Consider the following 24,597-nt stretch of genomic DNA (forward strand, 5'->3'; position numbering starts at 1 on the left):
GAAAAACTTTGCACATCAAAAGAAACCATCAACAAAATGAAAAGGGAGCCCACTGTATGGGAGAACACATTTGGCAATGATACATCTGATAAAGGGTTAATATCCAAAATATATAAAGAACTCCTACAAATCAACAAAAGAAAGACAAGCAATCCAATTAAAAATGGGCAAAAGACCTAAATAGACACTTCTCCAAGGTGGACATACAGATGGCCATGAGACATGAAAAAATGCTCAAAGTCACTGATCATCAGAGAGATGCAAACTAAAATGACAATGTGGTATCACCTCACTTCTGTCAGAATGGCTACCATCAACAAATCAACAAATGGCAAGTGCTGGCAAGGATGTGGAGAAAAGGGAACTCTAGTACACTGCTGGTGGGAATGCAGGCTGGTGGCGCCATTATGGAAAACCGTATGCAGTTTCCTCAAAATATCAAATATGGAACTGCCATTTGAACCAATGATCACACTACTAGAGATGTATACTAAGAAACCTGGAACACCAATCAGAAAGAATGCATGAACCCCTATGTTCATAGCAGCACAATTTATAATAGCTAAGATCTGGAAACAGCCCAAGTGCCCATCAGCTGATGAGTGAATAAAAAAAGCTGTGGAACATTTACACCATGGAATACTCTGCAGCAGTAAAAAAGAAAAAAATCTCTTACCCTTTGAGACAGCATGGAGGGACCTAGAGAGTATCATGCTAAGTGAAATAAATCAGTCAGAGAAAGACAAGTATCACATAATCTCACTTGTATGTGGGATCTAATTAACAAAATGAACTGATGAACAGAGCGGATCCAGAGACATGGAAACATGGAACAGAATGCAGAATCTCAGAGAGAAGTTGGGGGAGTGTGGGTGTGTGTGAAGTGATCAACCAAAGACCTTGTATGCATATATGCATAATCTATGGACACAGACAATAGGGTGGTGAAGGCCTGGGGCAAGGGGTAGGAGCAGGCTAGAGGAGGTCAATGGGGGGAAATTGGGGACATACGTAATACTTTCAATAATAAAGATTTAAAAGAATAATAATAATAAACATATCCTTGGGTGGGGATTAAGAAAAACTGAAGAAAATAAAATAAACCTAAGCATTTTTATTTTTTTATTTTTTATTACATTTTTAATTCTCACCCAAGGATATGTTTTTATTGATTATAGAGAGAGAGAGAAACATCAATGAAAGAGAGTATCATTCATTGATTGCCTCCTATACACACCGCTACCAGGATCATACCTGCCACCCAGGCACATTCCCTGAGAAAGAATTGAACAAATAACCTTTTTGGTGTTCAGGATGATGCTCCAACCAACTGAGCTATGCACCCAGGGTCTAAGCATTTTTATTAATGAAGCAATTTATGTATTTTTTAAATTAATAAGTATGCTTATCACCTATTAACATGTGAAAGGTTAAATAATAAAATATGTTAGACAATTAAAGAATCCAAATTTCAAAAGGGGCCCTAGTGGTTTGGCTCAGTGGATAGAGTGTGGGCCTGGGAACTGAATGGTCCTGGATTGAATTTTGGTCAATGGCATGTACCTTCATTGCAGGCTCTTGGCCCTGGTCTGTGACTTGTGGGAAGCAACCTGTCTCTCTCTCTCCCTTCTACTCTTTCTAAAAATCAATGGAAAAAAATATCCTCGAGTGAGGAATAAAAATAAATAATGATGGCATAAGACAATATATAATCAACTTTCAGGGAAATGTGCAAAAATATTATCAGTGTAAGTTTAAAAGAGTAATGTATCAGTGCTTGTTAGCCGTTAGCCACATGAAGGCAATATTTATAAATTATACAGGATTTAACCTAAAGGATTTCTAAGATTAAGATAGGTGAAATAGGAAGAGTGCAGTTTATTTAAGATAAGATGAATTATTTAAACACTGCACCAGATGGAAAAGTACAAAAAAAAGAAAGAAAAAGGAAACAAACAAATTCATTTTAAGCAGGAGATTTCTGTTGAGAAACTTAAAAAAATCATCTGAAAGGTAGTTTGAGACTTAGACATTTAACAGACAGAAGGGTGAACAGTATCAAATATTTTATTCAAACAATTCTAATGTTTTCATAGACCAATTTTTAAATAGAGTACAGGATTGATTAAAGATTGAAAAAAAAAATACAAGCAAGAAATCCAAATGAACAGTGGGTTAGAGACTTTTTACTCAACAGAATATTTTCTTCAAATGAAATCTAACTGATTTCCAACATGTAAAACAGGAGAAATGACATTGTTTTAGAGCAATAGACTTCCTCAGTCAGGTTGGTATTTATGTAGATAATTAATGGCAATACAACTTTAACCAATGGTATTTCCTAGAATATGAAAAAGTTTTAGTAACATATTAAAGTGTGCTTGTTTATACTAAATTATAGATGATATTTCTAAACAGATATTCCAATCAGGGCTTCTGAAACAAGGTCTTCAGGTTGCAATACATTGAGATAGAAGATTATTTAGGTAGCTTTAACAAGAGAGGAAAGTTGAACAGCCAAAGATAATATCATTCCCTGTATAAGACCTCTCAGTAACTATCCATCACCCACAGGCAGAATTCCAAACTCCTTGTCAGAGCTGCTGAGGCCCTCTGTGATCCGGCATGTCCTCCCTCCCTTCTCCTGCTCTTCTGGGGCCAACCTTCTTCATTTGCCAGCTCTTTCCAGCCAGAGAACTATTTGAGTTCTCCAAATATTTTATCTTTTCTCTTTCTCCAGACATGTGGTACTTAGAATACCCTCTTTCCATTGGTCAGCAGATCGCTGCCAAGCTTAGGACTAGTTCTAGCCTCCCTGCTCTCTGTTCCTACAGTATTTGATATTGTTGATTATTTGCTTAATATTGGTCTTCCCATTGGGTTCATGCTCTGTGAAAAAATACTCTCACCTGACACATGATTGTTGAATGAAAGGATGATAAATTCAGGTGTTGCTGTTTTTCAATAGACTTTATTTTGTTAGATCGGTTTTAGGTTAACAGTAAAATTGAACAAAAAACACAGATTTTCTGCCCTGACTCCCATGCATAGCCTCTGCTACCATCACATCTCCCACCAAAGTGGAACCTTTTTGGAAGTGATGAACCTACCTTGACACATCATAATCACCCAAAGTCCATGGCTCTTGGTGTTGCTTATTCTGTGGTTTTGAACAAATGTATAATGACATCTATTCATTATTATGGTATCATACAGAGTAGTTTCACTGTCCTAAAAATCCTGTGTTCTGCTGTTCATCTCTTCTTCCCCTTAACTTCTGGCTGCCACTGAACTTCTTGCTGTTTCCACAGTACTGTTTTTCCAGAATGTGTGCTATAGTTGGAATCATAGTATGTAGCCTGTTCAGAATTGCTTCTTTCACTTAGTAATATACATGACTTGATGAATAAGGCTGCTATAAAAACCTATATGCAGGTGTGTGTGTGTGTGTGTGTGTGTGTGTGTGTGTGTGTGTGTGTTTTCATGAATTCAGTTTTAAACAGGATAAGTGAAAAGACACGCAAGTAAAAATATTCAAAAATCTTCTGGACATTTTCAAGTTAGCATTTGTAAGAGAGATAAAAACTAGATATATACATTTGTAGTATTCATCCTTTTTTTCAAGTTCTTTAATGAAAACTGTCCATATGCCATTTATTGTACTTAGTGCTGGAAATGCAGAGTTCAGAATTACAGAGTACTTTAGTTTAAGGATCTCACAGAATCTTGGGGGAAAAAAAGAGACATGATACAAAATAAGTATTAGGGAGTTATGATCCACTCCGTTGATGGAGCAGAGAAAGCTTCACAAAACTAACAGCACTTGAATTGAACCTTGAAGAAGCACCTGGAGGTTACAGGCGGATGATTTGAGCATAGTCATATACAAATTTATACTTCAAAAAGGTGCGGCGTAGGCTGGTGCTGTGGAAATAAACTATAAAGATAGGTTGATCAGCTGGAGCATTGTTTTTATGTCCTGCTAATGAGTTTGAACTTTTTTGCATATTAGCCATAATCACTGAATGATTGAAGCATAGGTGTGATGTGAATGAAGATTTTAGAAATATAATCTGTTTGCCTGTATGGAGGACAGTACAGAACACATAAATATGACACCCCAAGAGACTAGGAAAGCCAGTGGGACAATTCACATATAAAGGAGACTGATCTGAGATGTGGAAGTAGTAGTCAAGTGTGAGAGAAAGATTTGGAAAGTATTTAAAAAGTTGAATTCATAGGAAAATTACATCTAGTACTGCTTATTTTATGCTTATACCTCTTTTTAAAAGTTCATTAAGATCTATTTGATTTATGAAAATAATGGTACTACAAAGGAAGTATAAATAGATATACTACTGATTTTATGTCACAAGGAAAACTTTTAGAATTAATTTTCTATATTCCCTAACCAGAGTCCTCAAAAAATGCTGTTTCAAAAAAATGTTATTTTTCTTTTTTAATGTACATTTGATAGGACTAGGTTTCTGTTTTATAGTTTTCAGATGTCAAATATAAGGAGGCATGCGTTTCTGCAAAAAAAAAAAATTGAGACTTAAAAGAATCAAAGGGCTATTGAATAGTTTTGTAGCACAGTGTCCTAATGATTAACATGTGACAGGTAATCAAAGGTTGGGGTAGATCTAGAATAAAAGTAAATAAATTTCTCAAGCACTTCTCAGATGATCAATATTGGCGTATTCTCTTGGTACACGAGGATGAACAGAAGAGGTTAAATCTACAAGCATTAACTAATTAATTGTCTTTAATTAGCAATTTGGTTTTTCCACATGAGTAACTTTGTTGGAAAGTTATTGCCTTTTGTAACTGCAGGGTAACAATTCGGTAATAAGATCCTTTAAGAACAAATTGAGATATGGAGGAAATAGATGTAATTATGATTAGAAATTAAGACAACAGCCAGGTGATTTACTATGGTAGCATTGATAACCTGAAAGCAGGCGGAAATAAACTGAGAGAACAGTTCAGATACTATTGTTGCCATTGTGGTTGTTGCTTATTGCCAGAATCATTGTGTGTGTGCGCTTGCGCGTGCGTGTATATGCAAATGTGCTCTTTTTCTCTTTTCATTTCAGCTATGACAGTGATAGCTGGTGCCCACCATTACCAGTACAAACATACTTGCATCAAGGCATGGAAGATGAACTGGAAGAAGACGATGACCGTGTCCCGACACCTCCTGTCCGAGGAGTGGCTTCGTCTCCGGCTATTTCCTTTGGGCAGCAATCCACCGCAACGCTCACTCCATCCCCACGGGAAGAGATGCAACCCATGCTGCAAGCTCACCTGGATGAGCTGACAAGGGCCTATCAATTTGACATAGCGAAGCAAGCATGGTAAATATCATCAGCAGGTCAGGGGGACCTGGCTTTCAAAACATGGAGAGAGGAAATGTGATTTCCTATTAAATTCACAAGAGGTTTTCATGGAACTATACTTCTGAGGCTAGAAATGCTTTTGTACAACTTTTCAATCATCTAGATAAGGAAATTGACTGAGGAAACATTAGATAATTTGACCAAAGTTTCATAACTAGTTAGAGTGAATCGGAGCAAGAAGTTAGATCTGTTGAATTTCAGGTGAAGCTGCTTTTGGCTACACCAGAGTCTTTTCTAATTTATAGTTTAAATTTAATTAGCTTATCCTTAAACTCACTTCCAATACTATAATAAAAGACTCCTTTCTAGATTATTTAAGGTGCCTATAATTAATTCTGTATGTGGTTGTGAATATATAAATGTAAGCTTCTGCAAATCACATATGGTCAGTGTCAGTTATTTAAGACCTTCTTTGGGGTGAATTAAATGAGACAGGAAAAATTACAATATTAGTAACAGTAAGTGAATTAAAAAAAACAGAATAATTACAACTCCAAAATTGTTTTCTTTCTAATCAATCTATACACTTGCATAAGGTATAAATGGAAATCTACTTAGATGCCCTGTGAAAATACGACAGGAATACAAGTAGACCAATCCTCATTATTTTGTGCAGTTATTGTTCTCATTTGCCCTCTCTTCTCGGCTTTTAAAATGATATCTTAATAATATACCTTTGATTATCTTCTGTTAATTTATACCATGTGCTTGAAATTAGAGTAAATTTTTATGACAGATTATTTGCTTCTTTTTCCTAGTTCTGGCTACTGAAATAAGTTGATAATAAGATAAATCTTATTCACAGTGTTAATGAACTTTTTTTAAAATACAACTAAATACACAAAGATACACTAAAACCAGGAATATCACTTAAAGCTTATTACAAACATAAGGTCTTTTCTTAGAAATAGAGGTTCTTGAACTTTCACAATTATCAGATTTTTTTCAAATTTTAAAACAATCTACTTTTAAACAGTGTTATATTACATCAGACTGCTTTATAAAATAACACTTTTTCAGATGAAGCCGGAAAATTTCCTTCAAGTGAACTTATGAAGCTGTGCAGTTTAGTTACTTAGCACAGAGTCCAGCTCTGGGTTCTCAAATATGACTAAATTTGAAAATCACCTGGATAGCCTTAAACTATGTTGATACCCAGGCCCTGGCCTGGAGAGTCTAATGGCTTGGTGTGGTATTTGACTGAGGGTAGCCAGGTTGGGGCCACCACCACTTATGAGTTGTATGACACTGGGCAACTTATTTAACGTTTCTGTGCTTCAGTTCACTAGAAACCCCACAAACTCACAGGAAGCTGTTACACTCAGTTCAGTGTATTATTGTGAAAAGATACAGATTAAAGTCAGCCAAGAAAAGAGATGCCTGGGGTAGAATCCAGACAGCTCCAAAGACACACTTCCAGTTGTCCTCTCCCAGCGGCAGTGTGCAAGGAGTGTTGCCCACCAGGGAAGCTCACTTGAGCCCTGAGGTTCAGAGTCTTTATCGGGGCTGTCACACAGACATGGTGGACTACCTGCATGGCTGACCTCTATCTCCAGGCCTTCCAGAAGGCAAGCTGATACCTTGTGACTCAAGGGTCCCACCATAAGTCTCAATGCTAGACTTTCTGGAGGAGCTGAAGGCCTCCAAAAAAACACACAACAACAACCAAAGACATTTTTATCAGACAGAACATTCTAGAGCTTAGAGATTACCTTCCTGGAGCACAGGGCAAAGGCCTGACATCTCTTTAGGCAAGGAAAAGCTTATTACTATGCATCATAGTTTTGTAGGAATTAAATGAGTTTGCACTTGTGTGGTTCTGGTAAAGAAACTAGCTATATGACAGCTGATATTATTCAAATGGGCTTGGGTTTCCACCTGAATTGTTCACTGCTATCTTCTACGCTTAGAGGAGGGCCCACTTAGTGCATGCTCCACAGACATTTCCTAAATGAGTTCACCTCCACCTGCTCCAAGTGTCCATAGAGCAGACCCTGCTTTCCCAGTATGTTTCTCTTCTGTCCAGCAATCCCAGAATGTCCTTGCTGACTCCCATGCAGGGATATGAGACACAAGGACATAAGACCTTGCCCTTCTGGAATGGAAATGACTCTCGTCTGGGCTGCACATCGACATCACAGGAAAAACATTTACAAAATAGTCACTCCCAGGCTTAAACTCCAGGGATTCTGTTCACATTGACCCCTGAACTTCTCAGCATAGTGCCTGCCACGAGGAGATATTTATAATGTGTATACCCTCTTTCTGCATTTCAGTATATCTCCTAATTCTGCCAAACTCAAAGTACAATTTCACCCCTTAATGTAGCTCTGGCCCATCAAGAGGTGTCAGCAGTGATGTAGGACGAGTGTGTTAGACTGTCTGGTCCTCCCCAGGAGCCAAGTGTCCACCCTTAAGGAGAATGAATTGTGTATATAAATGGCATCTTATATTCACTTGCTCCTGACTGGGTTCACTTCTTCCTTGATTCACAAACAGGATTCGAGGCCACACTTCCAGGAAGGTGTAATCATCCATACTCAAGACTTATTGTAGAAATAGTTAGGGAACCACCTGACTTTTCAAAGAAGGCTTTGTTATGAATTTCAAACAATCATGTGGGACCTCACAGTCCTGGTCTGTTAAATTAAAGATGTGGGCCTCATGATATACAGGTGGCTACCAGAGCTAACATATTAGGTTTGCTTTTTAAACTGAAAGATCTAGATTCTAGAATCTTATTAACATTGGAGTTGGCTACAAATTTAAGAATGCAGTTTCAAAAGGAATAGTAAGCAATGAAATATTTCCCTCAAAATGCAAATATTAAATAAAATGATCTTATATCTTTAAAAAAAAAACTAACAGTAAAAATGCATAGCACTTGTTTTATATCTCCTTATATAGCAGATGTCTTTTAAATACTTTGTATAAAAAAGACAATGTGTCCAAGCATGCAGTATATTCACTCTTTAATGATAATAACAAATGCAGTGTGATTTCATTTAGCATTTCATGGTTTACAGGGGTATGGAACCCTTTTCCTGACAAGAGCCATTTGGAATTTTATAATGGCATTAGCGGGCCATACAAAATTATCAACTTAAAAATTAGCCTACTATATTTGGTCAATCATTTAATTAACTCACCCCTAATGCTTTGGCAGGGCCAGATGATTTCAAGGGCCTTGTACAACCCAATGGGCTGGACATTCCCCACCCCTGATTTAGAAGAAACTCTTAAATACTCAAAAAGTAAACCAATTGGACCCCAGCATCCAGCTCTACATTTTACCAACCATGTGATTTGAAAAAAAATCATTTAATTGGACTTCACTTTAATAATGTTGAAAAGAGAGTTCTATCTGCTTCACAAGGTTGAGATGAAAGGTATTCATTCATTCAAAGGGTTTACTTACTGAGCACACCTGAGGGCCTAAACTCAGTGCTGAGAGGAGTCTCTTCTGCTTTCAGGTGCTTAGACTTCGGTGGGTGGGGCCGATGCACCAATAAGTAGCTAGAACACAAGGTGGTCATTCCTCCTCTAAACTGGTTTAAAGTGAAAACACCTGTCAGCCTGATTCGGGGCTGGTGCAGGATGAAAGCCTGTAGGGCAGGGACTGTGCTCAGGGTTGGGGACAGGGGCGTTGGTATTAGGCCTTTATGTGACATCTCTTCTTCCTAAGGGCCAGCAGGTCACATAGGTTACACAGGTTGAGTAGAACTCCGACACTAAGATGGGAACAAAATTATCATATTCTTTTTGGACCAAAATACAGTGGGGCCTTGACTTACGAGTGTCCCGACTAACGAGTTTTTTGAGATACCAGCTGTCTCTCGGCCGATTTTTTGCATTGAGTTGATAGAGTAATTTGAGTTAACGAGCTCCTTAACGAGCTCGGTCTCGGAACGAATTAAACTCATAAGTCAAGGCCCCACTGTACAGTCAACTTTATTTTTTTAAGATATATTTTTATTGATTTCAGAGATGAAGGGCGAGATAAAAACATCAATGATGAGAGGGAATCATTGATTGGCTGCCTCCTGCACACCCCCTACTGGGGACCGAGCCCGAAACCTGGGCATGTGCCCTTGACCGGAATCGAACCTGGGACCCTTGAGTCTGCAGGCTGATGCTCTATCCACTGAGCTGAACCGGCTAAAGCTACAGTCATCTTTAAATAGTTATTTGTGACAAATATGCCTATTCTCCTTTGGAAGATTTTTTATACTAAATAGTGCTGAATCTGTATTCTTTTTCTCTGTGGATCATCCTATAAATACCAATTGAGGGGTATTATAACCTAAATTGTTGTTGTTGTGTTGGCAAGTTACGTATATGTAGCCCATTGCCTCCGCTGAAATGTAAGAAAGGAGTGTGAGCTTCAAAATTAGTCAAAGGAAAACAAGAATAGAAAATTAGTTACCATAGCATGCTGTTTAATTCTAATTACAATTTTGTGGAATGCTAACAAATATATTTCATCCCCATTTAAATTCTAGGCACATTCAAAGCAATAATCAACCTCCACAGCCCCCGGTTCCACCATTAGGTTACATGTCCGGAGCCTTGATTTCTGATTTGGAAACAGATGTTCCAGATGATGATGCTGATGATGAGGAGGAGGCTTTAGAAATCCCCAGGCCCTTGAGAGTGCTAGAGCAGACGCCCGGATCCAGTATGGACAATCTGGATAGCTCTGTGACAGGTAACAGAATGAATTTATTAGGAATAACTGATCTATTTGTAACATTAAATGCATCAAAAATCAAATTCTTTTTTATGTAAGATTTATTCCACTCCATTTATCTCAGTAACATTTTAAATAGGCCAATATTAAACACAAAACTCAAAAAGGATTTGAAAGTATTTTTGCTTTGCTGCAAAAATGATAAGAAAATTTCATGAATTTTAAAAAGCTTTAAATACATGAAAGAAAACTCAATTATACCCAGGGTTTTCATGAAAAGTTCACTCTACTGGAGAACCAAGTCTTTTATATAAAAACCTTGACTTTTGGAAATGATATATTTTATGTAACAGGAACGACATACAAAGTGAATGCAATCTTAATATGATTTTTGATATTTTACTCTGTAAAATCATTCATTGATGAAAAAAAGCAAGTGTTCAGAATAAGTATTTCTAAGGTTGCAGGGGTATTATTTTTAGAGTGAAGAAACTGTATAGAGAGATAAACCACACATTTATGCATTTCATATTGTTGGGTCCAATAACTGCTTCTCTCCTAAGAAATGTATTGCTGTTTACTCCTCTGGCTTCCTCTTGCCTTGTTCACCGAGGGGAAGGCTGCAGGTGGTACTCTAGAAGGATGCTCTCAGTACTGAAGCCTATTTCCGAGGATTAAAATTTATCAAATTTTGTCAGAAAAATTTAAATTCTAATATATGCACAATGAATATGGAGAAAAGTAAAAACATCTTTCTATTCAAGTAGGTACCATTTTTTACACACACACACACTCACACACGTCTCTTGCATGAACATAAAGATGTAACTGCTAAAAATGCAAGTTTGTCTTTGCATGTCATTGGGTCTTCTCAAGCAATCACACAGGCATGTACAGTAGGGCCTTGACTTACGAGTGTCCCGACTAACGAGTTTGTTGAGATACCAGCTGTCTTTCGGCCTATTTTTTGCATTGAGTTGATAGAGTAATTTGAGTTAACGAGCTCCTTAACAAGCTCCTTAATGAGCTCGGTCTCGGAACGAATTAAGTCAAGGCCCCACTGTACATTCACATGGTAATGACCCTCAGGTAAATGTATGTAAGAACCAAAAATTATAGAAATCAGCATGCTAATGAATATTATTCTAACATGTTTATGCTTCCTTCAAACACATTGGCTAGTTTAAGGGTGCTAAGTTATGTGGGCAATATGTTTTTAGTAGAGGATACTGATCTTACCAAAAATTACTGTGAGTTCTAAATTTGTGTGTGGTGTGAGCAAATTAGTCATTACTTTCACCTGAATTCTCTGTTAAAGATTTTCATTTTCATGAAATTAATGACCATTTTTACTAATTAGAAATAACAGTGATATTCCCTTCCCTGAAATTTTAAAGTCAACCAAAATGATATTCCAATTATACCATAGAGGTGGGCTTCTAAGCCTGTACATAAAATTATTCAGCCCTAACGGGTTTGGCTCAGTGGATAGAGCGTCGGCCTGCGGACCCAAGGGTCCGGGTTTGATTCTGGTCAAGGGAATGTACCTTGGTTGCGGGCACATCCCCAGTAGGGGGTGTGCAGGAGGCAGCTCAGTCCGCTCTCTTCTTTCTGTACCCTCACATGGCAGTTAGAGAGAGAGCACGCTCTCTGGTCTCTTTGTAAGGTCACTAATCCCATCAGGAGGACCTCACACTTGTGACTTCCTCTAAACCTAATTACCTCCAAAGGCCTCTCCTCCAAGTGCCATCACATTAAGGGTTAGGGCCTGAACATATGCATTTTAGGGGGATACCAAAATTCAGTCTGTAAAATTCAGTAATGGAAAATGTATTTGCCAAATTGTTATATCATTTAGAAATTCTCACAGCAAACACTTATTAAATGCCTAATTCTTCCAACCACTCAGCTAAGAATTGAGATTTAATAATGATATAATAATAATAACAACAACTTGCACATATATAACCCTTAGTAAGTGAAAGGCAATTTTCTAAGCAGTGGCCTGTGTTTTTGTGTGGGCCTTAGTGAGCTAACAATATGTCTTACATTTTTAAATGGTTATAAGAAAATAAGAGCCCTAACCTGTTTGGCTCAGTGGATAGAGCGTCGGCCTTCAGACTGAAGGGTCCCAGGTTCGATTCCGGTCAAGGGCATGTACCTTGGCTGCGGGCACATCCTCAGTGGGGGGTGTGCAGGAGGCAGCCGATCGATGTTCCTCTCTCATCGATGTTTCTAACTCTCTATCCCTCTCCCTTCCTCTCTGTAAAAAATCAATAAAATATATTTTTAAAAAAAGAAAATAAGAAAAAATCAACAACAAAGACTATATGGCAGAGAAGGCAAAGCCTAAAATATTTAGTGCCTGTTACTTTATATAAAAAGTTTGCTGACCCTTGTTCTAAACTTTTAATATATATTAACTCATTTAATCATCATTTTATTTTTTTATTTTCAGAATTGATAAACTACATACCTATATTTATTGAATTTATTGAGGCTACAACAGTTAATAATATAGGTTTCAGGTGTACAATTCTATAATACATCATCTGTATATTGTATTGTGAGTTCACTACCGAAGTCTAATCTCCTTCCATCACCATTTATCCTCCTTTTACCCTCTTTGACTTGTCCTCAACCTCCCTTCCCTGTTTATTCTCTTTTTATAGAAAAGGAATTGAGTCACAGATGGGTTTAAAGTCCTTTTCAATGTCACACACTTGATAAGTTATAGAAGAAGATTCAAAATCAGTCAGTCTTATGCTAAAGATAAGTTATCATAATCCCTGCTCTGGAAATGCCCAACTTTTTCTAATGTCTGGCTGTAGCATATTTAAGAGGAAAATTGTTTTCCAGTCTATTATTTAACATCTCTCTCTCTCTCTCTCTCTCTCTCTCTCTCTCTCTCTGAAAAACAGTTCTTACCTTTATACATTAAATCAAGATCAAAAATAGTAATTTTTAGAAAAAAACTCATTTTTCTCATATTTATTTCTATATTCAAGAATAGTTACTCATTCTAACAAAATTCAACTCTATGAGCACTCTTTTAAAGAAATCACATTTTTATAATTTTAATTTATACTTAGAGTTTAAACCTGTTTGGTTGTAGAAAGTATAAAGATGTTTTGATCACAGCACAGCGCACTCTGGGGCTGGAAAGTGAACATGCAGGACTGTGTTAGTCTTCAGGAATATGCTTGAAATATTTCTTCGTAAACGCCAAACCCACATTTGGGTAACAGGATGGGAAGCCTTCAATACCTCTTTCTGTAACGTTTATGGTGGGAGTCCAGTGTAAGTGTTTCCTGAATTTAATGGCTCCACCACAGGCAAAAAGAAACAGAAGGCAATGGGAGAGGAGGCAGGAGGAAAATGTCCTAAACGTGGAGCCAAGATCGGAACTGCCACGTTGATCACAGAGAGTAACACTGAGAGCGAGTGCTGGGAAGGGAAATGGGAAAAAAAAGTTTCCTTCTCTGCTGGACCCCACAGAAATACCGCAGCTGAAAGGAAATTGTGACTCTATATTTTCTGTATTTTATGTCTTTTGAGGTTTTACTTGAACTCCCAAACCAGATCATTTTGAAATCAATAAAACCTGGCAGCCTCAACATCTTATTGGACCACACAGCTTTTAGAAAATTGGCCACTTAAATGTGTGACCTGACTCCTTGCTTTTGTTGCAAAAAATGTAAGAAAAATATTTCAATATTAGGGACATTTCAGAAATATTGCTAAAAGTAATTGTTGTTTTCTTAGACTACTTCCACAGCTTTGCTGTATTATAAAAGAAATTAAATATAAACTTCAAAACATAACAGATAAAAGGGGAACATCATCTATTCAGTTTTTATCTGAATGGAACAAGTTAGCAGGTGTGAAATGTCCAAAGGAAGATATTTTATAATTACTTATTTTACTTTCTGTATGTATTACAGATATTTTTCTCTCTGAGAAATGTAGGGGGAATTGTTGCATGTTTACTTTTTTTTTTTTGAGTGAAAGAGGAACCTCTAAAGATTAGACATGTTTTCCTACATCTAGGTAGAGATCAATATTTGGATTCATTTGTCCAAAGACAATTATAACTGAAGATTTTATTTAATAGACTAGAGGACTGGTGCACAAATTTGTGCACGAGTGGGATCTGGCCGGCCCGCCCCGATGGGGGCAAATTGGGCTGTGCCAGCGGGGGGGAGGGGCCAGGGGCAGTTGGCCAGCTGGCCCCAACCCCAATCGGGGTGTTGGGGGCCAATTGGTGGCCAGGCCGGGGCAAGGAGGCTGATCAGGCTCCAAATCAGGCTGGTTGGCTGCCGCAGTTCGCATCATAGCCATCGGTTGTTCTGGTTATTCTGGTTCTGCCATTCCGGGCACTGGGCTTTTATATATAGAGATAGACAGATTGTACTTAGTAGGAAGATTTTCTGGATTAAATATTGACTGAAAAAAATGGGGGATAGCCAGTTTTTGTATCTCATAAAAATGGTAATGCAACAATTAGCAGGGTGATATTATAAAGCACAGACTACTCTAGCATATTGGATCTAAGGATAAGCATTTATCAGCAAGCAAGGATTTAGCATAAAACGACATGTAAATGAATTGATGACTGATCATAAATTAATTTTAGTGCTGAGCTGTAATAGAGACACAGCAAGATACCACTTTATCATGGTATTTTACTGCTCAGTGACATTTGAGCAACAACTTAATGTCCTGTATGCAGTTCTTTAACAGCTGGAATAAATATGAAGGGTTATTTTCTGTTTTTTGTTTCTTTTTTACCTTTCAGCAATTTTAAACCTGAGGTATTTGGAAAGATTGACAATGTAAACACAGATAAATTTGGCTATGTGGCATAAATTAATTTTTCATTAAAGTTTAAATATGTATTATGTTTGGGGCTATAACATGTCAAGTTGCTATGGATTGGTTGTAATTTGTAAACATTCTCCACCTGAGTTGTTTCACTTAGAATCATTTTAATTTTTATATTTACATTAACATTTATAAAGAAAACCAATTATGCTTGCTTTCTAATTCATGAATCAATGTTTTTATTTTCTTCCAATAGTTGTCTTTTTTTTTTCTTTTTGCTAGTTCATATAAATCTTCAGGCCATTTTTGATGTTTAAATCTAAAGAATGGGAAAGAATGGTAACCACAGGGAGGTTAAATTGCCCAACATGGCCAAATCCCCGTGGCTCACATATCTTCAATTCTGAAATTATCTACTTCATTTCTTTGCTCTTACAGAGAATAAGAAGGAAAGAATAGCTGGTGTTCTTTCTATTTTCACAAACACTCAAACCCATGTCTTCCATGCTGCTCTCTCTTCCCAAGAAAGGGAACAAAATCAGGGAAAACTTCATGAGTAACTGGAATTTCTGAGCACATGGCAAGGAGTATTAACATTGAGATAAATTCAGAGCAAGAACACAGAGGCAGGAAAGTAGTTGCTTTGTTTAGGGTTTGGCAAATTTGTACATGGAAATCCTCATATAGAGAGACTCACTGTCGTGGGGAGATGAACAGGGGTTTATTGAAAAAGACAAACTAAAATTTATGTTAAGAGATCTCAGAAGGTGGCATTTTTTAGTGACACTGCTGTGGTGAAGGATTTTTCCTAAGTTTTACATGTTCAGAGACTAAATTTGTCAAAATGCTAAATCTTTGGAGTAGAACCACACAGCAAGCCAACTTGAACAACAAAAAACACCAACCAACCACCAAACAAAAACAGACCCAACTATAGTGGAGAAAGAAAAATTTTTAAAAAGAGGGGAGAGGGCTTTGTACATTAAGATGAGTGAGTATGGATAGAAAAGTCAGAAGAAAATGTAAATTGCTACTTAATGTAACATTGTTGTCTTAATTTGAATAAGATACTGGTAAATATCAATATTCAAGTTATCAAATCATAGTCAAGATATATATATATATTAGGGGTCCAATGCACAAATTCCTTCACCTTAAAAGGAACTGTGGACCGTGAGGCTGCAGAGGGCATAGGGGCAGGTCTCAGACCACCCTCTGTACCCCCGCCTGGCCCCTCCCGCTACAGCCCCTGTCTGCCAGCAGCCCCAATCCCGCTGCTGCCGCTCCCACATGCTGCCGGGCACCAGTCCCGTTTGCACCCACTGACGGCGCGGAGCGATTGAGTCCAGTGCCAGCAGCGGGTCCAGCGGGGCTGGCACCGTCTGCAAGTGTGAGCGGTGGCTGCTGCCCCGATCACCCCTCAGGAGCAGGGGGAGGTGGAGAAGCCCTGAGGGAGGGCTGGCAGCCACCACATGTACCCACTGATGGCACCAAATGATTGGGGCCAGTGCTGGGTGCCGGCAGCGGGTGCAAGTGGGGCTGGCACCGACAGCAGGTGTGAGCGCTGGGCAGGACCACAGTGCACGAGAGCAAAGAATTTTCAGAAACCACCAGAGGCTTGCCCCAATGACAGCAACAGTGCCCCACTGTGGTCTGGCATCCCTGCTCACCTGCTCCACCATCTTGCCACAGCTGATGCCTGCCATGTTCCGTACTCTGCCGCCTGCTGCCGACACCCGCCATGTTCCGCATGTGCCCCCTGGTGGTCAGTGCACATCATGATAACTGGTTGTTCTACAGTTTGGTCTATTTGCATATTAGCCTATTATTATATAGGACAGTGATGGCAAACCTTTTGAGCTCGGCGTGTCAGCATTTTGAAAAACCCTAACTTAACTCTGGTGCCGTGTCACATATAGAAATTTTTTGATATTTGCAACCATAGTAAAACAAAGACTTATATTTTTGATATTTATTTTATTTATTTAAATGCCATTTAACAAAGAAAAATCAACCAAAAAAATGAGTTCGCGTGTCACCTCTGACACACTTGTCATAGCTTCGCCATCACTGATATAGGACGTTTTTTCGTCTTTTAGGTAATTACAACACTGCTTTTTCCATTGTCCAAGTAATTGACAAGAGTTGACTACATTGTATTTCTTATTTAATGTTTTCTAGGAGTTCCTATAAGCACATTCTTTCTGTAACTAAAATAAGGTAATTGCTAGGAAATTACACATGGAATAGAATCAGAAATAGAATTTATAGTGAATAATGAAAATGTTGAAGATATTTAATTTAATATTCTTGATGTTTATTGAAATGTCTACTGTGCAATGTTCCTGTATAAGAGATATAAAAATGAATGAGACATCGTCTAGAAGAGGAAACATATATGCAGCAAACTGTAGTTTGTAGAGACTGGTGTGCTACTGTGTGAATACTGTTTGAAACACAGGAGGCAGAGAGATTGATTCTCCTTTATACAGGGTTGAAGGAGAGGTGGAATCAGGGTGAGAAAAGAGATGATATTGATTTGGACTTTAAAGTTTCACAGTGGTTAATAGAGTCAGTTACAATCCAGAGGTGTGTGAGTAATGTTATATGGGTGAGGCAATAGGACTACACAGGCTGTAAGAGGAAATGGGGCTGGAGAGGTAGGCTGGGCTCAATACTGAAGAATCTCAAATACCTAGTTTGGTGTTTGGATGTGGCATTGGCAAACTAGGTAAGCCTTTGAGTGTGATAAATGTTTCAGAAAATTAATTCAGGGACAATGAGGAACATAGAGGGACTAGAAGAACAACAGTTGGGAATGAAATTGAAGATGTACAAAAGGAGATGCTTGTTTGGAGAGTGAGTTTCAGATAGCTGACACAGATGTGTTCACAGATGTGGCGTAGACATTTAGAAACATGGAAAACAGAACATAGAAGGGACTGGCCTGAGCTTTCACGGGTTTCAAAACTATCCTCGGTTCTAGGGTTTCAAATTCTTTTGTGATCACTGACTGAATCACTTTGATATGTTTCTTATCTACTGTAACATTATATTGCAAAGCCTATTGCATCATTTCTCCTTTCATTTTGGACTGTTGGTCCTTGACTTGTGATTATTAACTCAGAAATGGTTCTCTTGGAGGAGGCTCAGTTGCTGGTGTTATCTCGGCTTCCTTTCAGTGGCCTGTGTCAAGGGAATTTGTTTTGAAAGTAAAAAGTGTATCTCTGTGCTTTTGGCAAATAGAATCAAAACTCTATCTTTTTCTGCTACACTTAACACCCTTTTAACTTCTCAAATCCGTCTAACCTCTTCGGTTTCTGTTTTCTCTGTCTCGAAAGTGCATGAACCCGTGTGATTGTATCCTGGCACCTTTACTAAAAAAAGTACAAATGCTTCATCATGGCAACACTCCTAACTATACTTTTGTCTCTTAAATATTGGAGAAAAGCAGAAAAATATATGGCACTTGACTTTAATGTCTTGTATATAAATATGTGCTTGGTTTATTTAGAAACCTTAAGTTAGTGTTCCATAAATATTTAGTTCTTCCTTTTTAAAAAATTTTGAATAAGCAACATTTGGTACTTTATTGTGTTATAAATTAATGGTATCCCAACTGAAATAAAAATTATAATATTAATTGTATTATGTAATAGATTCATGTTTTGATGTGTTTAGTCTAAGAAAAATATATAAATTGTAAAAACTAAGAATAAAGGTTATTTCTCAGTATTTTCATATCTTTGCAGCTCTTTACACATAAAGCTGAATTTTTTCCTCTATTGCCATGTTGCATTTTGCAGAATGCCAGTGATATTCTTCATAATGGTTAACTTTCTAAAATAAAAATTAGTACTAAAGAGAAAACTAAAGTTCTTAATTAAAAAGCAGAAAAGTATACTGAGTTTTGAAATTAATAGGACTTTCCAAAGATACATATTTCTTATTTTCTAAGTCTATTTGCTCTGGTATTATTTATAAATGTTTTTGTTTATGAATGTTCACTATTTTTTCTGCATAATTAAGTTTTTACCTTAAAATCTTGAAATAATTCTAACCCTTCTATAGTGTACAAGTGTAGATTTCAGGCAAATTATCATTAGAGGTTGCATTAAATTAAAAATATATTCACACTATTTCTTCAACTGAGTCCTTGATATGTTTACTTTAAATACACTATAATTCAGTTCATCAAAAGTGATCTTCTCTGAATTGTAGACTTAAAGTATACATGGCAATTCTTTCCTGGAAAATGACCATGTGTAATAATTTTAACAATGTAAGAATGGAACCATGTGGAACATGTTTTTTCACGTGTTGCAAACAGATACAGGTTTTAAATGAGCCTCATTCTTCTGCAGTTGGAATACTTAAAACATGGGTGATGCTTGCATGTGGCTAAAGAAGTCAGATGATACCAGATTTATGTCAAGGAAGACAGGAGTTGAGGAAGCCAGCTTGTTCATTCGCATAGTGTGTGTGCAGATGAGCTCTCCAGTATCTACAACTCACTAGACAACATTTGTTTTTAGGTTCAATGGTAAATGGATGGGGCTCTGCATCTGATGAGGATCGTAACTTTTCTAGTCATAGATCTAGCGTAGGTAGCTCCTCAGATGGCTCCATCTTTGCCAGCGGCAGTTTTGCACAAGCTCTGGTGGCAGCAGCAGATAAAACTGGCTTTAGGCTGGATGGAACCAGCCTTACAAGAACAGGTTGGTAGACCCAGACTCTGGGTCAACACTCTGCATGACAGAATCTTGTCCTTTGGACACTGAGCTCTTCTGTCCTTTCTCCTCAGTGAGTCTGATTGAAGGGATTTCTTTAGTATGCATGACCACAGCTTGGATGCTTAGTTACCAGAACTCTCTTCTGATGCTGGTTTTGCAGAGCCAAGAATAGGCTCCTACTCATCACTTTCCAACCTTTATTTCCCTTTCCCTTCACGGTTCTGCTGATTAATTGGGATATGCTTCCTTTTTATATTACAGCAAAGCTGCAACTGAGATTGCCATTAAATTTTCAATAACTCACACTTTGCAAAATTCTCACAGAATCAATAATGTACCCAGTGATTAAAATTATTCAGCTTTTATCTTCATTACTTTCCTTTGCCCCATTTCTTTCTGCAAATGCCTTTTCTGGGAAGGCTTTCTCAGCATGGGGTGAATTGGTCTAAGGCTGTCAGTCTAACAATTCAAAGGGCTGGTGGTATTATTACTTATTTGGCTGTTAAAATGTTAATCCAATAGCATTGTTGTTGTTTTTAAGGATGCTAATAAAAGATACATCCACTGCATTTGCAAGTTGAAAAAAAATTATGACTATATGTGTGTAGGTTTTTAATATAATCTACTTTTGGTTTCTGATAATAATAAGTAATAATATAAAAGACCAATTATATAACCTTTCATATAGCTGATCATCCCCCCAAATAACTGTGGGATTCACTCAGTAATTTGTCATTTGTTTTACTGAAACAAAATAACTTTGGCATGATGCATGTTATTACATGACTATCTATACGTCTTAAATGAATATATAATAAGGTCCTAATATATAAATTAAACTTAGCTACCTTACAAAAAACTAATAAAATTCTAAATCCATTTTTCAAATCTTAATAGTACCCAAATAATAAAGTAAAAATGATTTTGACCTTGCACTAAATTCTCAGGTTATAAAAATGAGTCTTGGAAATTGTCTTTGAAATATATCAAGACTATTTCCTTTGAGTATGCATTAGGTATCTTTGAATGAAATAAAAAGATTATCCAAGCATTGCAGAGGTTTATTTTTTATATAGCATCTGTACTAAAATATGTTGTAATGTAATGGTTATTTGAATTCTCTTGCTTTATAAGGCAGTAAGTCAGAAACTTTATGTTGCCTGAGTGATTTTTGTGGCAGAGCTATAAGCAGAGCAGTGAGAAAGTACAAGGAAACTAATAATTAGAAGGCCAAGTGCATTTCTTGCATGTATGCTAATAGCTAATAAAACATTAAGCAGTATTATCTCACACTGACTTAAAAATATAACTACATTAACTAAATTTTATGCAACAATTTTGTATAAAATGAAACATGCACAAGAGAATATATATATATGCACATAAGCCAACCCTATCTTACCATAATATTAAAATTAAAAGATGTTAAAAATGGATAGCTAACCTTTTCCCAGAGTAAATTTCCCTACACATGTACACTAAGCCACAAGAAAAGGGCATAGCACATTTCATTTATCAATGAGAATTTGGAGTCTGCTCAGGTACAATATTATCCATTAAAAACACCCATTGTACTGTGGATATACAAGGTAGTTTTAACCTGCTCTCTATCCTGTACTGTACACTAACGTTATTGAGTTTCTGCTCAAAGAAGTACAATTCATCATGTATGTGTATGGGAAGTAAGGTCAATTTAATATATGTGTCTGAGCAGATCTTTCATGTGAAATTTTAGATGTGATTACAATAGGACATTTTTCTGTACTCAAAGAGAGTTTGTGGGACTCAAGGGTGAAATTTGATTAAGCAAATAAGACAGCACATATTTATTTCAGCTTCTTTAGTTTTAAGAAATAAAAGCTGCATGAATTTGCAAATACCTATGAAAATATTGCTAAGATTATCAAGGTTAAATAAAAATACAATCACATAAGATCATGTAGATTTGTTTTATATTTATTTGTTTTAATTTTTCAGTGGGTAGAATGTTGGTTATTAAAAATTGGTCAAGACAAATGCAGCAAGGCACACATTTTTCTATGGAGATGCACCAGCATCTGGAATCTCCAAATAGCATCTCCAGGCAGGTTTACAAGTTAGAAAGAGCAAAAAATACAAGACAGTCAGAATCAGTGTCTTAAAATAACATTCTCCATATCTCCTTCCCTTTGTTTTTTGTTTGTTTGTTTGTTTTTAGGCAAAGCCTTTACCTCTTCTCAAAGGCCTCGACCAACTAGCCCATTTTCTACTGACAGTAACACCAGTGCAGCCCTGAGTCAAAGTCAGAGGCCTAGGCCAACTAAAAAACACAAGGGAGGGCGAATGGACCAACAACCATCATTGCCTCATCGAAGGGAAGGAATGACAGATGGTAGGTTTGATTCCTTCTCTCCTGTCTCCTCACTGAAGAGCTATGCCGTGTGCCATCACTGATTGAGTTTAAAGTAGCTATGGTAGATTAGGCATCCCTCATTATATATCAAGGCAAAAAACCTGGAAATGTGGTCTTGTTTAAATTAAACACCCTCTTTTTTTTTTTTTAACAATCTGGAATTATTTATATATTACCATGCCCAAAGAAGTAGATGCCATACTACTTTTCAATGTTGATTTTTCTACCATTCTGGCATTACCCATTAATGCTTTATAGTGAATATTCTCTTATAAGCTTAGGGGAAAAACATCAGTAGCATGTGCATTTGCCATGTTGTTGGAACATTTCTATATTAAGGTAAGATATTTTAGATTATTTTACTTCTGAAAAAGACTATTATTTGCAATTTAGGAGTTTTTTAGTTTTGTGAATTTTAGGACTTAAAGCATGCTGCAGATTATCCAGTTGATGGGTCAGCAAACTTTTTCTGAAAAGTCCAGCTAATATATATATTTTTGGCTTTACCAGGCCATATAGTCTTCTGTTACAACTGCTCACCCTGACATAGATGCCCTGTTGCAGCCAAAGAAAAAAGTTACTGAATGGATGTGACTGATTTTCAATAAACTTTACTGACAAAAGAGGAAGTGGCTGAATTTGTACAATGGCCCATAGTTTGCATCTATTTTTGAGTATTTGCTTAACCACTGCTAGTTTCAAGAAACACAATGGAAAATGTCCTTGTTCTTTAATGAGTAATGCATGAGGTCTGCAAAGCAGGAAGTATTTCCCATATATTCAACTTAATTCTCATATTTTAAAATAGGAATAAAAATATTCATTTTAAAGTTTTATTCTCAGGAATATGTATGATTTATTATACTTAGTATAATGTTGAACCCAAAGGTAAATTTCTTCCTTCTTCTGAACACTACTCCCTAAAAAGCACATAAACTTTGTCATGAGATAGTTTTACTAAACACAAAAAAGGATAACTCTAGCTAGGCTGCACATCAGACCATCTGGGGAGCTCTTAAAATATATCCCAGAGATTTTGATTTAATTCTTCTGGGATGAAAAGCAGCTATGAGTATTTTTAAAGCTCCACAGGTGAATCCAATATGCAGTAGGCTTTGAGAAGCTATGACCAAGTCCTTAGCATTAATTATAGGACTGAATAAGGCTTAGTTGGAAAAGAAGTACTTGTTCTTTATTAGTTTTGGTGGGGGAAGGGGTGTCTGACAGCAATTTTTGTGCTTTCTATTGTCATCTTATAATGTTAAGATTTTAAAGCTAAACATAACTTGTTTTAAGAGCTTTCAGGTTTACTTATCTATCTACTTTGATTTCATTGGAAAATATTTCTATGGAATCTGAGGGTAGGGGTACAATTGAGATTTTGATTCTCTATAAATGGATATCCTGTGGTGAGGAAAAATGCTCGCTGACTGCCTTTCTACCTCAGATGTTCTGAAGATTAGTTGAGTGCTCAAAGCAGCCTATAGTGTTGATCTTATTCCCTCTGAATAAGAAGGATTACTCTAACTGACATGCTAGTTATAAATCTCAGAATTTGTGTCATTTTTCTGCTATGAATGTTATGGAAATAGAAAAAAATCCAAGTAGATGTTTTTTTCTGTGACTTTTTCAAATTGTTTGAAGACCACATCCAGAATATGTGGAAGATACAATATAAATCAAGAAAATAGAGATCTCTCTTCTTTATTCCTAGAACACTTTTCTTGCAAGCTTTTTTAGAATGTCTGGTTAAAGAAAACTATCTCCTAGTTAAAACATGCTCAATATATGGCTTAGCTTTTTAAGAAACAAATAGCTCCCTAAATTTTCAAATTTGTCAGCATTCCAAAAAGGGGTTATTGATTATGTGTTCTTAGTGAATACTTTTTAGAAGTAGTGATATTGAAAAGGAAATATTGGCTCACATATCTTCCCAAGTGTTTGACCCAATGACATTTTAGTTATGATACAAGGACATTTATTTTGTATGACACTCCACAGATTATCCTGAAGGATATTGGTATTTTACAACTAATGTATATATAATAGCATTTATATGCTATGAATCCATGTATCAGTAATAATTTCATAATATCTAATCTAATAAAAGAGAAACATGCAAATTGACTGTACCTCTGCTACACTCACAAGCCATGCCCACAAGCCAATCAGGAGCAAATATGTAAATTAACCCAACTAAGATGGCGGTGGCCTTGGAGGTGGAGTGTTGCCCCCGGCAATGGAAGAAGCCAAGCTTCCCGCCTGCCCTGCCGGCCCTGAGCTCTGCTCAAGGCTACAAAGTTTCAATTATAGAAGATAAATAAATCCCAAATACCTGCTTCCAGCCTGCCCTGGCCTCTGCTCAAGGAGGGGCTTTCCACTCAAGGAGGCACTGAAAAAAAAAGAAAATAAGGAGAGGCTGGGAGCTTGGGTCGCCGGGGGGGCGTGGCCAGCCTGAAAACAGCCACCAGCCCCTCACCCAAGCTGGCCAGGCACACCAGTGGGGACCCCCAGCCTGAAGGGGTTGTGGCCAGCCTGAAAATGGCCCTCAGCCCCTCA

The 24,597-nt window shown here is 37.1% G+C and overlaps 1 protein-coding gene across 8 annotated transcripts in view; it reads left to right on the forward strand.

Annotated features, from left to right (window-relative positions):
* Positions 1 to 24,597, forward strand: part of ROBO2 (roundabout guidance receptor 2) — a 672,125-nt gene that overhangs the window by 636,890 nt on the left and 10,638 nt on the right. For all 8 annotated transcript variants that reach the window (XM_005867326.2, XM_014540612.1, XM_014540614.1 and 5 more), the window contains 3 exons: positions 5,097 to 5,357; positions 9,902 to 10,107; positions 21,844 to 22,017. In XM_005867326.2, the coding sequence (XP_005867388.1) occupies positions 5,097 to 5,357; positions 9,902 to 10,107; positions 21,844 to 22,017 (641 nt within the window). The remainder of the gene's footprint in view (positions 1 to 5,096; positions 5,358 to 9,901; positions 10,108 to 21,843; positions 22,018 to 24,597) is intronic.

The sequence above is a fragment of the Myotis brandtii genome, unplaced genomic scaffold, assembly GCF_000412655.1.
Source record: "Myotis brandtii unplaced genomic scaffold, ASM41265v1 scaffold249, whole genome shotgun sequence".
In the NCBI taxonomy this organism is placed as follows: Eukaryota; Metazoa; Chordata; class Mammalia; order Chiroptera; family Vespertilionidae; genus Myotis; species Myotis brandtii.